The 13,790-nt window shown below is 45.3% G+C and overlaps 1 protein-coding gene across 3 annotated transcripts in view; it reads left to right on the forward strand.

Annotated features, from left to right (window-relative positions):
- The window catches only part of Srgap3 (SLIT-ROBO Rho GTPase activating protein 3), a 230,695-nt gene that overhangs the window by 176,676 nt on the left and 40,229 nt on the right, over positions 1–13,790 (forward strand). For all 3 annotated transcript variants that reach the window (XM_085840189.1, XM_021165145.3, XM_029478506.2), the window contains exons 10-11: positions 4,760–4,844; positions 12,069–12,096. In XM_085840189.1, coding sequence (XP_085696315.1) covers positions 4,760–4,844; positions 12,069–12,096 — 113 coding nt within the window. The remainder of the gene's footprint in view (positions 1–4,759; positions 4,845–12,068; positions 12,097–13,790) is intronic.

A 13,790-nucleotide genomic window follows, 5' to 3' on the forward strand; every position in this document is an offset into this window, starting at 1 on the left:
AAGTAGCATCCAGTACCCAGAGGCCACTGTCTGTTGACACCCTGCCTGTGGCTTTGGAAGAAGTCTGAATGAGAGAGATCCAGCAAAATACTATGACATAAGTCTCCCAACGTGCTTTTCAACATTAGGTTGCCTGGATTGGTTTTCTGAAGTGTAGAGTGACTCACCCGTGGGTGGTATTGGCATTCATCCTGAGTGATGGTCACTGATGCTTTTGGAAGGAACCAAAGAGAGAGTTTTAGTCATTTGGGTTAGATCAGCGGTTTGCAACGTTCCTAATGCTATGATCTTTTAATACCCCATGCTGTGGTGACCTCCAACCACACATATATTTTATTGCTGCTTCATAACTATAATTTTGCTAATTACAAATCATATTATAAATAACTGATATACATGATATCTAACATGTGACGACCCCTCCCCAAAGGGGTCAAGACCCACGGGTTGAGAACCTCTGGGTTAGAGGAACCTGGTGAAGGAGTCAGATAACCACCCAGAGTTCTTTGCACTCATTATTTTCCTAAATTGGTGACTAGACATTGAAAACTAGGACCTCAGCATTGCGAGCTAGTTATTCAGGAGTTGCTAGTCTCTCTCCTATAAAATCCCAGGTTCCAGACCTTCAATTTTACCAGGGGACAGGAGGAAGAGGGAGGATAATTGGGGCTTTAGTTCAAGTTAGGCTTATTGAACATGGAGGCTGGGGCTGTAAGGGACTTATTTTCCATGTGGTACACATCCACATATAGGTCATGGGGACTCTGCTCAAATGCCCAAGGTGACAAGCTTTCTTTCATCCAAACAGCCCTGCTGCTTGAGTGTGCCTGGTACTGGATACAAAGCTTTTCTTTGTTATCATCAGGAAATCTGCCACCCCAGGATCCCTGGGCATTGGTCTCCATGCTGTTTTCTTTGGTGACCAGCATGAAGCTGATGCTATCTAACAGTCTTGGCTGCAGAAAGCTGGGGTTTCCATTCTCCAGGTTGTAGACCCTGAATTTCCCGCTCTCCCTTATAAGCTTTGGTTCTGAGCATCAGCATCCTAGTGGCTCCTGAATACATTCTCTAAAGTCAAATACAATATCTAAAGTCAAAGTCGTCAAGGACATATGCTGCCATGCCCTATACTTGCTTTGATTTGTTTTTAAGCTCAGATGGCATCAGCTAACTCTCTCTCCATATGCAGCCAGGCCTCCCTCCTCTTAAAGGTCTTGTAGGTAACAACTTAGGTAGGTCCTCCCTGAGCTATCCTCTTGATGGACTCCTGTCACAGGTACCAGTTGTCAGAATCTTAATCCAACTGCTCAACACCTATGCTCTTCTCAGATCTTGTATGGTGTGCAGATTCAGGGAACACGGTCTCCAATATCTTAAAGATTGCTAAAAGGAAAATGTAACGGCTATGCCAGGCTATCGACAGGCTGAAAAACCAAGTCACTTGAGACATATAGCTAGACTGATGTTGACTGAATTATCCTCATAGAATCTGCCACAAATTAATCCAGTTCTAGCCTCTGACTCTATATTGTGGTTAGCCTTTATAAGACCCTGCTGCAGTCCCGTAGCTGGCACATACCTCATTCCTTCCATCGGTATTCTTTGACCTTGTCAAGAAAGAAAACAAAGCTAGTGTCTTAGTCAGGGTTTCTATTCCTGCACAAACATCATGACCAAGAAGCACTTGGGGAGGAAAGGGTTTATTTAGCTTACTCTTCCACACTGCTGTTGATCACCAAAGGAAGTCAGGACTGGAACTCAAACAGGTCAGAAAGCAGGAGCTGATGCAGAAGCCATGGAGGGTGTACTGGCTATTTTTGTGTCAACTTGACACAGCTGGAGTTATCACAGAGAAAGGAGCTTCAGTTGAGGAAATGCCTCCATGAGATCCAACTGTTAAGGCATTTTCTCAATTAGTGATCAAGGGGGAAAAGGCCCCTTGTTGGTGGAACCATCTCTGGGCTGGTAGTCTTGGGTTCTATAAGAGAGTAGGCTGAGCAAGCCAGAGGAAGCAAGCCAGTAAAGAACATCCCTCCATGGCCTCTGCATCAGCTTCTGCTTTCTGACCTGCTTGAGTTCCAGTCCTGACTTCCTTTGGTGATAAACAGCAGTATGGAAGTGTAAGCCGAATAAACCCTTTCCTCCCCAACTTGCTTCTTGGTCATGATGTTTGTGCAGGAATAGAAACCCTGACTAAGACAGAGGGGATGTTCTTTACTGGCTTGCTTCCCCTGGCTTGCTCAGCCTGCTCTCTTATAGAACCCAAGACTGCCAGCCCAGAAATGGTCCCACCCACAAGGGGCCTTTCCCCCTTGATCACTAATTGAGAAAATACCCCACAGCTGGATCTCATAGAGGCACTTCACCAACTCAAGCTCCTTTCTCTGTGATAACCCCAGCCTGTGTCAAGTTGACACACAAAACCAGCCAGTACAGCTAGTCTTCATGACCTCTGGCAACTACCGCTTCTATTAGAGGCCTACGGGGGAGCAGGAAGTACAAATTGGGATAACTAGAATGCCACCTCTGCAGTAGTACAAAATCTGGGTAACAGAAGAAGGGGCCGAACCTTGTATATAAAGGAATCTTGTGTCTTTGACCAAGGAAAGACATTATATTTTTCTTTATGCTTATGTATATTAATATGTATGCATACTGATATGTGTGTGTATACATGTATGCACATGTGTATGGAGGCTGATAGACAACTCAGGTACCATCCACCTTATATGTGTGCACCTCACCTCTGGTTTTTATGAATTCTTAGACATGTGATAAAATCAGAGGTACTGTTCGAAGCCTACATGGCCAACCTGTAAGTCAATCCTTAGCGAAGGTGTGAATTACCCAGGGCCAGGGCACTTGCTTGAAATTCAAGTGCTTCGTGTAGTATCCTCCTCAGCAGGGCTCTGAAATGTGGAAGTTTGAAGGCCCTGTGATTCCTCCCCCGTGAGAAATGAAAGGTTAGAATTGAGGTATCAGAAAGCAGAAATTTTCATGTTGACCTGGTGAGGAGGCTGCTGGTCCTCTGCCCCACATTTGTTGATTCACCCTAAGTCTACTCTCAGCTTACCTCCAGGAGATAATGATGGGGAGAGGGGAGGGCATCTGGAAATAGACAGGCCTCTACTCCAGGCTGCACAGCGAGGAGCCCAACTCTGTGCTTCTGATTCCTTAGAACAAATATGATCATGCTTTCTCTACCAGCCCTCCAAGGTCATGGAGAGGTGCTATTCTGTGTATGTCTGTGTGCATGTGTATGTGTGCATGTGTGTATGTGTGTGTGGCACTCAGTGGAATCACATGGCAGTGACTTTTAATGAACAAAAGGCCAGATCCTTAGAGTTGAGTAGGTCTCTGGAGAAAGAGAGAAGGCATGATAGCCTCCCACTCATCTGAGAAATCCCCCAGGGTGAATGGCAATGTGGCAGGGATATTAGACTTCCCCATTTTTTTTAGAGCAGGCTGATTCTGGCTGGCTTCTCTCTGCCATGGTTGGGAAAGTAGGTTTCTGTGTGAGACATTAGCTGATGTATCAGCCTCTCACCTCTGTCTCTGTGACTTGATCCTCAGAGCCTTTGCAAATGCCATCAGCAAATGCAACAGGCCAGACATTCTGCCTTTTTCATATTCTGACTTCCATGTCTTCTTACACTGTTGTGACTGCAGTCCTGGACCTCAAGCTAGAGATTCTGCTTTCATTATTTTTCAGACAAGATCTTAGCACAGGCTGGCCTCATATGTAGCTGAGGATAGCTTTGATTCTCTTTGCACTTAGGGTGCTGGGATCATAGGCAAGTGCCACTATTCCCAGTTTCCGTGTAGCTAAGCTGGGCAAACACTCTACCACCTCAGCGCCATCATTCCTGCTTCACATTCACCACCAGCATCCATCCTGTCTGACCTGCTGGCATTGCGCTTACTCTGTGGTTCAGTGACTGGGCAGTCTTCTGGTGCTGTTGGATAGGGGGTGGAGCAAGAGAAGCTGATACCTATATGGAGATGTGGTTGAGGCCCAGGCAAGTGATGTGTGTGTGTGTGTGTGTGTGAGAGAGAGAGAGAGAGAGAGAGAGAGAGAGAGAGAGAGAGAGAGAGATCAGCTGTGTTGCTCTTCTGGATGGCTCTCCATCCCTTGTCACTGTTCCATAACACACCAAATTTGACAAGGACAGTGACCTAGGAGGTAACCAGAACTCTTCCTGGTCCCCCTCTCAACATTCTGTGATGCTTGGGGCAAAGCATTTTGTGTACACTCATCCTTAGCTCATCCGACCAGAAAACTATTCCCCCCAGTATAGTGATGGGAGAAGTCCCATTAGAAGGTTTCCATTGGCCTGCACAGGCCTTCCTCATGTGGAAGAAAGGCTCATCTTTGGCTCTGCACTGATAGCCCTTGGCCTCAGCTGCAGGGCCTCTGCTCTCTTCCTTGTTGCTCTGATACTGGATGCATAGTGGAGCTTTGGTGACCAGAGGAGCCTTTCACCTTGTGCTGCCCACAGTCTTCACTGTAGAATTGGCCACCACCACTGCCATGGTCTCCTGCCTCTTGTGTACACAACCCAACTTACAAGACCTGAGGGTCCCTAAGAATTAGCCACTTGGAAGAGCTTCAAGCAGGTGCAGAGGCCTACCTGTCCCCATGTCAGGTCCCTGGGTGGCCTGATCTCTCTTTGGTTTCCCTGTCAGGAAGATGACATGAAGACCCTGTCATCACTTGGCAATGTGACCTTAACCTTCCTTATGTCCATGTGTCTTACAGAAATTTAAAGAATATGTGAATGGCAGTAACCTCATCACCAAGCTGCAAGCCAAGCATGACTTACTCAAGCAGACCCTGGGTGAAGGTGAGTTGATGCTGGAGAGCCCAAGAGGGACTACTATATGGCCTGGAGTAGCTGATCCACCTCAGCTCAAGACATCCAGCATCGGACAGGGATAGACCTGATGCTGGACTCTTGTGCCTTCACTAGACAGGTTGGAAAAACTGCCTTGGTACAGGGGCTGGGATGAGTCCTGTGTGGCTGTAAGAAAGGGCAAGGCCAAGGGGTGGATGGGTCCCCATAAATAGGAGGTGAGACTCTAAGGACATAGGGACCAGTGTTTCTCAGCACATGTCAGGAAAGTGTTGGAGAGCCTCACCAAGGTTCTAGATCCAGAGAAGAAAAATAAATACATGGTATGGTTTAGTCCTTAAGAGACCAGAAAATTAGGTCTGAAGCAACCGAGCTTCCAATGGTATCGGAGTATTCTTAGCTATTCCAAAAGCACAGGGAGGTCCTGGGTCTGTTTCTTTGACCCCATCCAAAATCCTACTCTCCCTTAGTGTGCTCCAGCTAGGTTGGGAAATCTTAAAACTTCAATCTTAGTCCTGCTGTCTTCAAGTCTCTGTGTAGAAACATCACCCAGCATAGGGTATAAAATATTTCTATTAACCTCAAGGATGTCCATGCATCCCTTTTTAGTCAGTCTCTCCGTTCTCTGCCAATAGCAATCTCTGATCTGATTCTCTTTTCTCTCTCTCTCTCTCTCTCTCTCTCTCTCTCTCTCTCTCTCTCTCTCTCACACACACACACACACACACACCTCACTCCCCAGTCCCTTAACCTCACTCTACCTTCTCTTTGTTTTTCTAGGTTCTGACTATATAGACCAGCATGATTTTAACTTTATAATCCTCCTGCCTCAGGCTTGCAAAGTGCTAGCATTTCAAGTGTGGAGGAGTTAGCTGCAGTGAGCTTTCCCTTCATCTGTTAAGTTCCTCCCCTCCTGACCTCTAAGGATTGGACCCATGTTGAGAAGGTCAAGTCAGTATGTCTTGGTGACTACTAGTGTTTTGAAATTAAGATTTCCTGGGCTTAGAAATCCAAGCACTTTTTAAAAAAAAATCCAAGGTCCCAGTTGGATCCTTGGTCTGTGGGATAGAGAGGTTTCTGGTCCCTGCTCCCCTCCGAGTGCTAACCCATTTCTATCCTTGTCTGCTTGGCCTTCATGTGATCATAATGCTTGGCTGGCATGGCTCCTAGTCCATTTGGTCTTCCAGGTTTTATCAACTATGTCTCACACTGAGATTGTCCTGGGGTCCACTTAAATCCAACCAACAAATCCGGGTCAATGCAGATGACAAAAATGTATTGTAATCAAGCAGCTACTGATTGATCAGGGCAACAGAACAGACTCAGGAGCTGAACTACAACCCTGAAGAAACATTGGACAGCATATTTAAAGTATGACACCATGAAGCAAGGGAGTAGTAGAGTGGGCTGTAGTATCATCTAATCATATTTTGACATAAGGTGTTGAGCAAGGGAGTGTCCATCAATCAGGATAGGAGTTGGTTCCTAGGCCTGGGAACATAAACTTAGTTTGACCCTGGCAGCAAGATGGAGAAGTTGTCCTTGAGATGTCTGGACTCAGACAGCTGTTCCCTTACGAGTTGTCCCTGACATGTCTGGACTCAGACAACTGTTTCTTTATAATAGAAGCTGTTCTGCTATTGGGAAGTCCCCAGCTCCCCTGAACCTGGGACCTTGAATTTACTTTCTCCCTATGATTAAATGAGTCTAAAAATGAAATGACAGTATTTAGAAAAAGTTTCTTGTGCATGTTACCAATGAGATGTGACCTCTGAAGTCTCCTTTCCGAGTTTTGAGCTGGTTGGCAAGAATAACTCTGAGAAAATGATGCTTCTGAATGGAGGAACAGCTAAGAACCACCTAGAAGCCCCATCGTGTGATTTTTAGCGTCACCTACAGAAAAGCCCAATGTGCTTCTTTTGACATTAGGGACAGATCTTAGGAGACTGGTCATTTCTACGAAAGTTTTCTTTGTCTAAATGAATATTTTATTTAGAATGGGTTTGAATTTACATAAAAATTGAAAAAATGGTATCATTCTCATAGGGTCAACCCTCAGTTCCCCTTTATTAACATCTTATATTAGTATGGTATGTCACAATTAGTGCTATTAAGAAATTTTTTTTTGAGACAGGATCTTATATATCCCAGACTGGCCTCAAACTTGATATATAACCTTGAATTCAAGGATAGCCATGCATTTGTAATCCTTCTGCCTCTGGCTCCCCAGAGCTCTCCAAGCCTGTGCTGCCACCATGTCTTTCTTTGATATACTATTATAAAGTTAATAAAGCACTGAATAACTGAAAAAGAAAAAGACAAACTAAGTTTACACCAAGATGCTGTTCATATTGCATAGCTACGATCTAATAACGGCATGCTGTGGGTTCTTAGGGCACTGAGTAAGGCAACCAGAATTTGAGCTGAGCAGACAGACAGAGCTCAGACCCTTATCAAATCCACTCTTATAAATTATATTATTTTTGAGACAGGATCTCACTATGAAGCTTTGTCTGGCCTGGTACTTGCTCTGTAGACCAGGCTAGACTTAAACTCACAGAAATCCACCTGCCTCTACCTCCCCAGTGCTGGCATTAAAGATGTGTACCACTGTGCCAGGCCTATTCTTCTAAAATGTAATCTCCAAGTCACCTCAGCTCCACCTGAGCAATTTGGATTGATACCTAAGTGCAGGCAGGGTTAGGGTGTGGTTAGGCCTCATCACTGGTCTACACCTGCCATCAGAGCTATTTCATGTTGCTAGAGATGAAATGAAAACATTAAAAAAAAGAGAGAGGGGCTGGAGAGATGTCTCAGAGGTTATGAGCACTGGCTGCCCTCCCAGAGGTCCTGAGTCCGATTCCCAGCACCCACATGGTGGCTCTCAACCATCTGTAATGGAATCTGATGCCCTCTTCTGGTGTGTGTCTGAAGACAGCTATAGTGTACTTATATATATGAAATGAACAAATAAATCTTTAAAAAAAATGAGAAATATGGTCCTCAGAAATATTCAAAAGTATTCACGCTGGGTTTATTGTTGTTATTTCAGGGATGTTTGTTTGTTTGTTTTGTGATGTCATATGCCTCCATTTCTCCAAAGCACCCCTTTGACAGTGTGACTCAAGGAACCTGCCAGTTAGAAGAAAATGTCCTTCCAGGTCATTTTAATTTACAAGCAAATTTTTGTTCCCCTAAGACAGGGTTTCTCTGTGTAGCCCTGACTGTCCTGGAACTCAATCTGTAGACCAAGCTGGCCTTGAACTCATAGAGATCCCCCTGCCTCTGCTTCCCAAGTCCTGGGATTAAAGGTGAGTGCCACAATGCCTGCCTGGCCAACTAGTGAATGTTTCAAAGGCGGCTAAGTGCTCATCAGGCTGGCATTGCTGTTCTTGAGAGCACACACTCACAGTCCACACTGTCTTGTGTGGTAGTGTCATGTTATTGCCCGGAGAATTTGGTTTGTTGTTGTCTCTGAATCTTTTACCTGTGACCTCCCTATCAGTCTGGGCGTGGGTCTTCTGTAAGTTCCTACCTGTGTTTCTACCTGGGATGCTAGCACATTTCTACTTTGCTGAAGGTCTTAAGTGTTAGTAGTTTATGGTCTGTAACAGAGATGGAACATAGCTTAGTCAGACCCAAGCCTAACAGCCTATCATAAAACTAAGCAGTCCCCTGGACTCAGGTACCAACTATATTTTATACTATGTTTCTAAAACCCCAAATGATCTCTGATTGTAAAGACAATGCTTTAAAAAGAAACTTGGCTGATATTTGTTAGAAATGACAATTCATATCTCTAAATAGGTTGCCAGTGGGTTTCCAGAGAGCAAGGATGCAGACAGAAAGCTGAAGGGTCCCAGAGGAGGGTCCACCTTGACTGTTTTAGGTCATTCAAGGCCATGACCTAAACCTTTGCTTCCTACCTTCTTGCTTCACACAGCTGTCTCTCATATATCCAGAAGCACAGACTGACAGGGCTATGCCACGACACACGGACAGATGGGGTTCCATCCTCACAGGGCACAGCTAACTACCTCAGTCAACCAGCTGCATACAAGCATTATGTAATGATGAGGAGATCCTCTGAGAAATAGGTTAGGCAATTCTATCACCATATTAATATCACAAGCAGTTCTGACACAAACCCAAGGCTGACTATTCCCACAGGGCATATGATGCACGTGTGAGATCACATTAAGAAATTAATGCAAACACAAGAGAAAATGACATAATCAAGAATGACTGAAACACAAGCTGAGGATGCTTTCGGTATAACACACCATGCTGTGTTACAGCAAACTCATGGTTTTAGGAGAAGAAAAGATGTTTTCTAAAGTAGCATAAACAGTAGATATCACTTATCAGTACCAAGTGTTACATGTACGAAGTTCAGTGTGCTCTAATTTTATAAGGACAGTGTAGTAGGTGTGTTTACACCATTGTGACCACCAGTGTGGGAATGTGCTATACCATCATGGCCTCATGAGGTCATCTCTAGACGTGTATTGCAGCTTCACTCTGATCCTAGAAGTTCATAGTCACAATCTACCTTGTACCCGAGAAGGTTCCAGCTGTGTGAAAAGATGGGCAAGAGGGGTCAGGACAGAGGAAATAGTGTGTGACAGTGTGAGGAGGCCATAGCAAGCCCACGGAAGAGTGGGTCATTTGGAAACCAAAAGAAGGGGCAGGAATTGCTTTACAGATGACTCTGTGCTAAGGGTAGCAGTTGGATGCAGCCCTGAGGAAAAGGGTATGTGTTATGGCTGGCCATCCTTCCCCAGAACAATCTCAGGCCATCATGAAGCCTTTTCATGGGATGCTGTGGGTTCTCCCAAGTCTCTGCATGATGATTTAACCGGAGTCTCATGAGTCTATGCAGCAGACCCCCAGACACACGAGTAGATTAAACAGAATACATTTGCCTGCTCTACCTGACTTCTCCCCTGCCCTGGCTGGATCTTTGGCTTCAGATCAAACTCCTGCAGTCCACCCTGTCACCTGCCAGGCCTTTGGTCAGGGGCTGAGGAACAATATATGTCTGTATGTTCCATGTTCTATTCTCAGATCTCAGGTTACCATTTTCCCCCTTCATTTCTTTCTTTCTAGCCCCACAGTGCCTTGCATTCCTTAGGGGAGAATGCTTCTGTTCTTTCTTAAAAACAAACAAGGAAACAAAACCTTAGGGGCTGGGGATTTAGCTCAGCTGGAGAGTACTTGCCTACCATGCATAAAACCCTGGGTTCTAGCCCCAGAGTGGCATGAAAACCTAGCCAATGGCAGGTGGAGGCAGCAGGATCCAAAGTTCAAAGTCATCCTACTTTGCATAATGAGTTTGAGGTGAGACACTCCCCCAACAACAACAACAACAACAATAAAACAAGCAACACAAAACAAACGCTCATATGAACATTAGTCAGATTCTAGTCTAGAGCTGTAACTCCAAGGTGAAGGCCGTGGGCCACATTGGCTGCCAAACACTTGTGATAAGCGAATATAGAAAGAAGAGGAACAGAGGAGCTCTAAGGAGACCCTAGTCTACTCCAGGTGGAGGAAACTCTACTCTGCATCCTGCTTTTCAGCGGGGATGCAAAAGGCTAGCGAGAGGCAGCTCTGCAAATGTCATGGGCAAGACAAACCCAGCAAACAAAGACCAACATGGAGCCCTAGAAGAGAAATCTATGACAGAGCATCATGCTGGAGGACGAAGGAGTCCTCCAGTTGTACATGTAACAGTTTGCAGAGTCCCCTGGAACCTTGACTAGCTAATGAATACAGAGACAGGGGACCCTAGAAAGCGAGAGGAAGATGAAACTTGCTCTGGCTAAAACTCTTTCTTTCACTGCTGAATTGGGAATATATTGTATTGAAGTAGGAGGTGCACTTCAAAAGCAAGAGATGGTAGGAACCTGGGCCAAGATGGTGGTGTTGAAATAGAGCGAAATGGGCCATTGAGGTTAAGAAGGAAAGAGAGCTTTGAAGAGCCTTTCTCTGACTTCCAACCGAAGTGGCTAAGTGATGTCCACTTACCAAAATGTTGAAGACTTGGGCAGGAGTAATTTGAGGACAGGGGAAGAACATTTTGGGGAACAAAGAATGAAGTTCTTGGAAGGCAGTGTTGTGTGACTCATCCCATATAGGGAAACCACAGCAGAACAAAGTACAGCTAGGACCAAAGTCCAACTTGGGGAAATGATGAATTTTATTAGGGTTTCTTACAGGAATATGGGTGAAAGGTTACTTATAAGAACAGAAATGGCTCAAAGACAACTGTATCACCAATGCCAATGCCAGCTCCAGTGACAGCTCACAAAGCTGGGAACCTAGAGTGTACTGCACAGCCAGCAGGCAGCTCAATGGGTTGGAGTGTCTTTTCCAAGTGATTGAGTTGATCTAAACCTCTTCCAGGCAGCCCTGCCAATTTCTGCCTCTTCCAGGCTGGTCTTTTCTCAATCAAGTCTTCTTTGCAGCTTGGTTTCCAATCTAAGAGGGATTGTTTTTGTTTTTTTGTTTTTTTGTTTGTTTTTTTGTTTGTTTGTTTGTTTGCTTGCTTGCTTTGTTTGCTCTGGCAAGGAGGGCCCTAGTGAATCTGTTTAGTTTCAGGGTCTTCCTGAAGCTATTTGGAACTGTTCATCTTCCTGCCTAAAGAGCGTCCTTGTGGGGTGGAATGTTTCAAGCTGGGAGGAAACTGTTACACAACAGGTGGTTATTGACAAGTAGGCAAGGAAACTGTGGTCTGGTCACACAGCGGAATATTACTCAGCCATAAAAATAAATGACCTCAGAAGCAGGGGGATTTCTGAGTTCGAGGCCAACCTGGTCTACAAAGTGAGTTCCAGGACAGCCAGGACTATACAGAAAAACCCTGTCTCGAAAAACCAAAAATAAATAAATAAATGAATAAATAAATAAATAAAATGACCTACCGAATCATGCTGTATGGATAAACCTCAGACAAATTACGGTAAGCTAAAGAAGACAGCTTCAGGAGAGAAACCACAAGGAGAGTGATTCTCTTTCTAGGAAATGCCTATCAAACCTGCAGAGACAGGAAGAGTAGCAGTTGCCTAGGACATGGGGGCAGGATTAAAGAATGACTGAAGATGCATACATGGGATCTGTCTATGGTGGTTTTAAGGGAAAGAAAGTTCTCAGCTTAAAACAATGACCAAAGCCAAGGAAATATCAACATGCAATTTTGTTTTCTTTCCCCAGGGGAGAGAGCAGAGTGCGGCACGACCAGGTGAGAGCTGGGGAATCTGTTGTGTCCTTTGTAATGGCTGCCTGAAGACTGAGGGGATGAGGTGGGAGGGTGGGAGGGTGGGATGGTGAAGGTATAGGGTGAAGACAGCCTGCTGGGAGCCAGGGACACTGGGTAGTCCTCACCTTTGGGGCCACCGGGGTGATGGGAGAGGAGACAGTGGCTCCTGAGGCTGCATTGCTTGTTCTGGCTTTAGACTGGCAAAACCATGCACGCTCCTGCAGGCTGGCCACAGGGAACTTTCATAGCTGCTGAGGGGTAGTGGAAGAGAGTTGATTCCAGGGTGGCTAAAGGTGCTAGCAGAGGCTTTAGGCTGCAGAGCTGCTGTTTTCTTCTTTTGGATGTTACATGGCCACTGCCCACACTGCTTGATAGGCGCTCCAGGTCCAGGCTGGGTCCTCAGTTGCTAAGGCTTTGAGGTTGGCTGATGCTGTGCCCAGATGACCACGCGCATGCTGCTTACACACGGACGCATACCCAGATTACCTCCCACCCTAACCCCTGTACTGCCCATCATACTTTGGCTTGAAGTTTAGTGGGAACTTGGATGCACTGACTAGGCCAGTAAGATAGGGAACCCAGGCTTCCTCCTGGCTCCTTCTGCATCTCCCTTTGTGCTTTCCCTGAGCACACCAGAGCCAGTGACCACTTCCACTCAGCAGTCTTCAGCCTTTCACAGGCATTAGATGCCTAAGCAGCCAGTGCTGCCCTGGTGTCTGGATTTTCAACAGGAATCTAGCATTTGGCCCAGAGATCTTCCCTCTATCGTGTGTGGCAGTTGGTAGCTACTTTTTTTTTTTTCAAAACCTTGTTTTGAGATGGGGCAGGGGTCTCAGTGACCCAGTGACACTCTACTTCCAAACCAGTCCTTTCCAATGGCTCAGAATCCTGAAAAGCTGTCCTACTTGGCAACAGCAAAGATGACCCTTGAACTCTTCCCTGCTCCTGGGGGAAGCAAGTGGGCGTGGCAAAGGCTTGGGAAGCTGTGGGATTTAAATATGTTGGATCTGGAGATTTAGAGTTTTCCAGGAATCCAGATGTTCATCTGGGCCCAGGCAGTTTGGAAACAAAGAGATAATTCACAGGCAAGGACCCTCCCACGTGTAGAACAGCAGTTGCTCAGGTCACATTTGAAAAACCCAAATTTGTTACTCTTTTTATTTTTTTCTGGTAAGAGAGTATTGCTATAAAACTCAGAGAACTTTATATCAAAGTGGGATGAATTGGGCCGTGTCCCCCTGCCTCCTAATCTGTAAGATGCAGGCAGGACATTGCTCCAGCAGACTATGGGGTCGGGGTGGAGAAGAGCCATAATATATCCCTTGGCCAGGTCTTAGGCTCCTCCAGCCCCAAGAAAGCCCAGGAAATAGATAGATAGATAGATAGATAGATAGATAGATAGATAGATAGATAGATATTTAGACAGAGAGACAGACAGATTTTGTTTTAATAATATAAACCTGGAGGTAGTGCATACCTTTAATCCCAGCACTCGGGAGGCAGAGGCAGGCAGATATCTGAATTCGAGGCCAGCATAATCTACAAAGAGAGTTCTAGAAAAGTCAGGGATAAACAGAAAAACCCTGTCTCAAAAAAAACAAAAAAACAAAAACAAAAAAAAACAAACAAACAAAAAACCCAAACCCCTATATATACATATTTTTTAAACTGTCTGA

This window comes from Mus caroli, unplaced genomic scaffold (genome assembly GCF_978045245.1).
Source record: "Mus caroli unplaced genomic scaffold, Mus_caroli_1 scaffold_7, whole genome shotgun sequence".
Taxonomy (NCBI): Eukaryota; Metazoa; Chordata; class Mammalia; order Rodentia; family Muridae; genus Mus; species Mus caroli.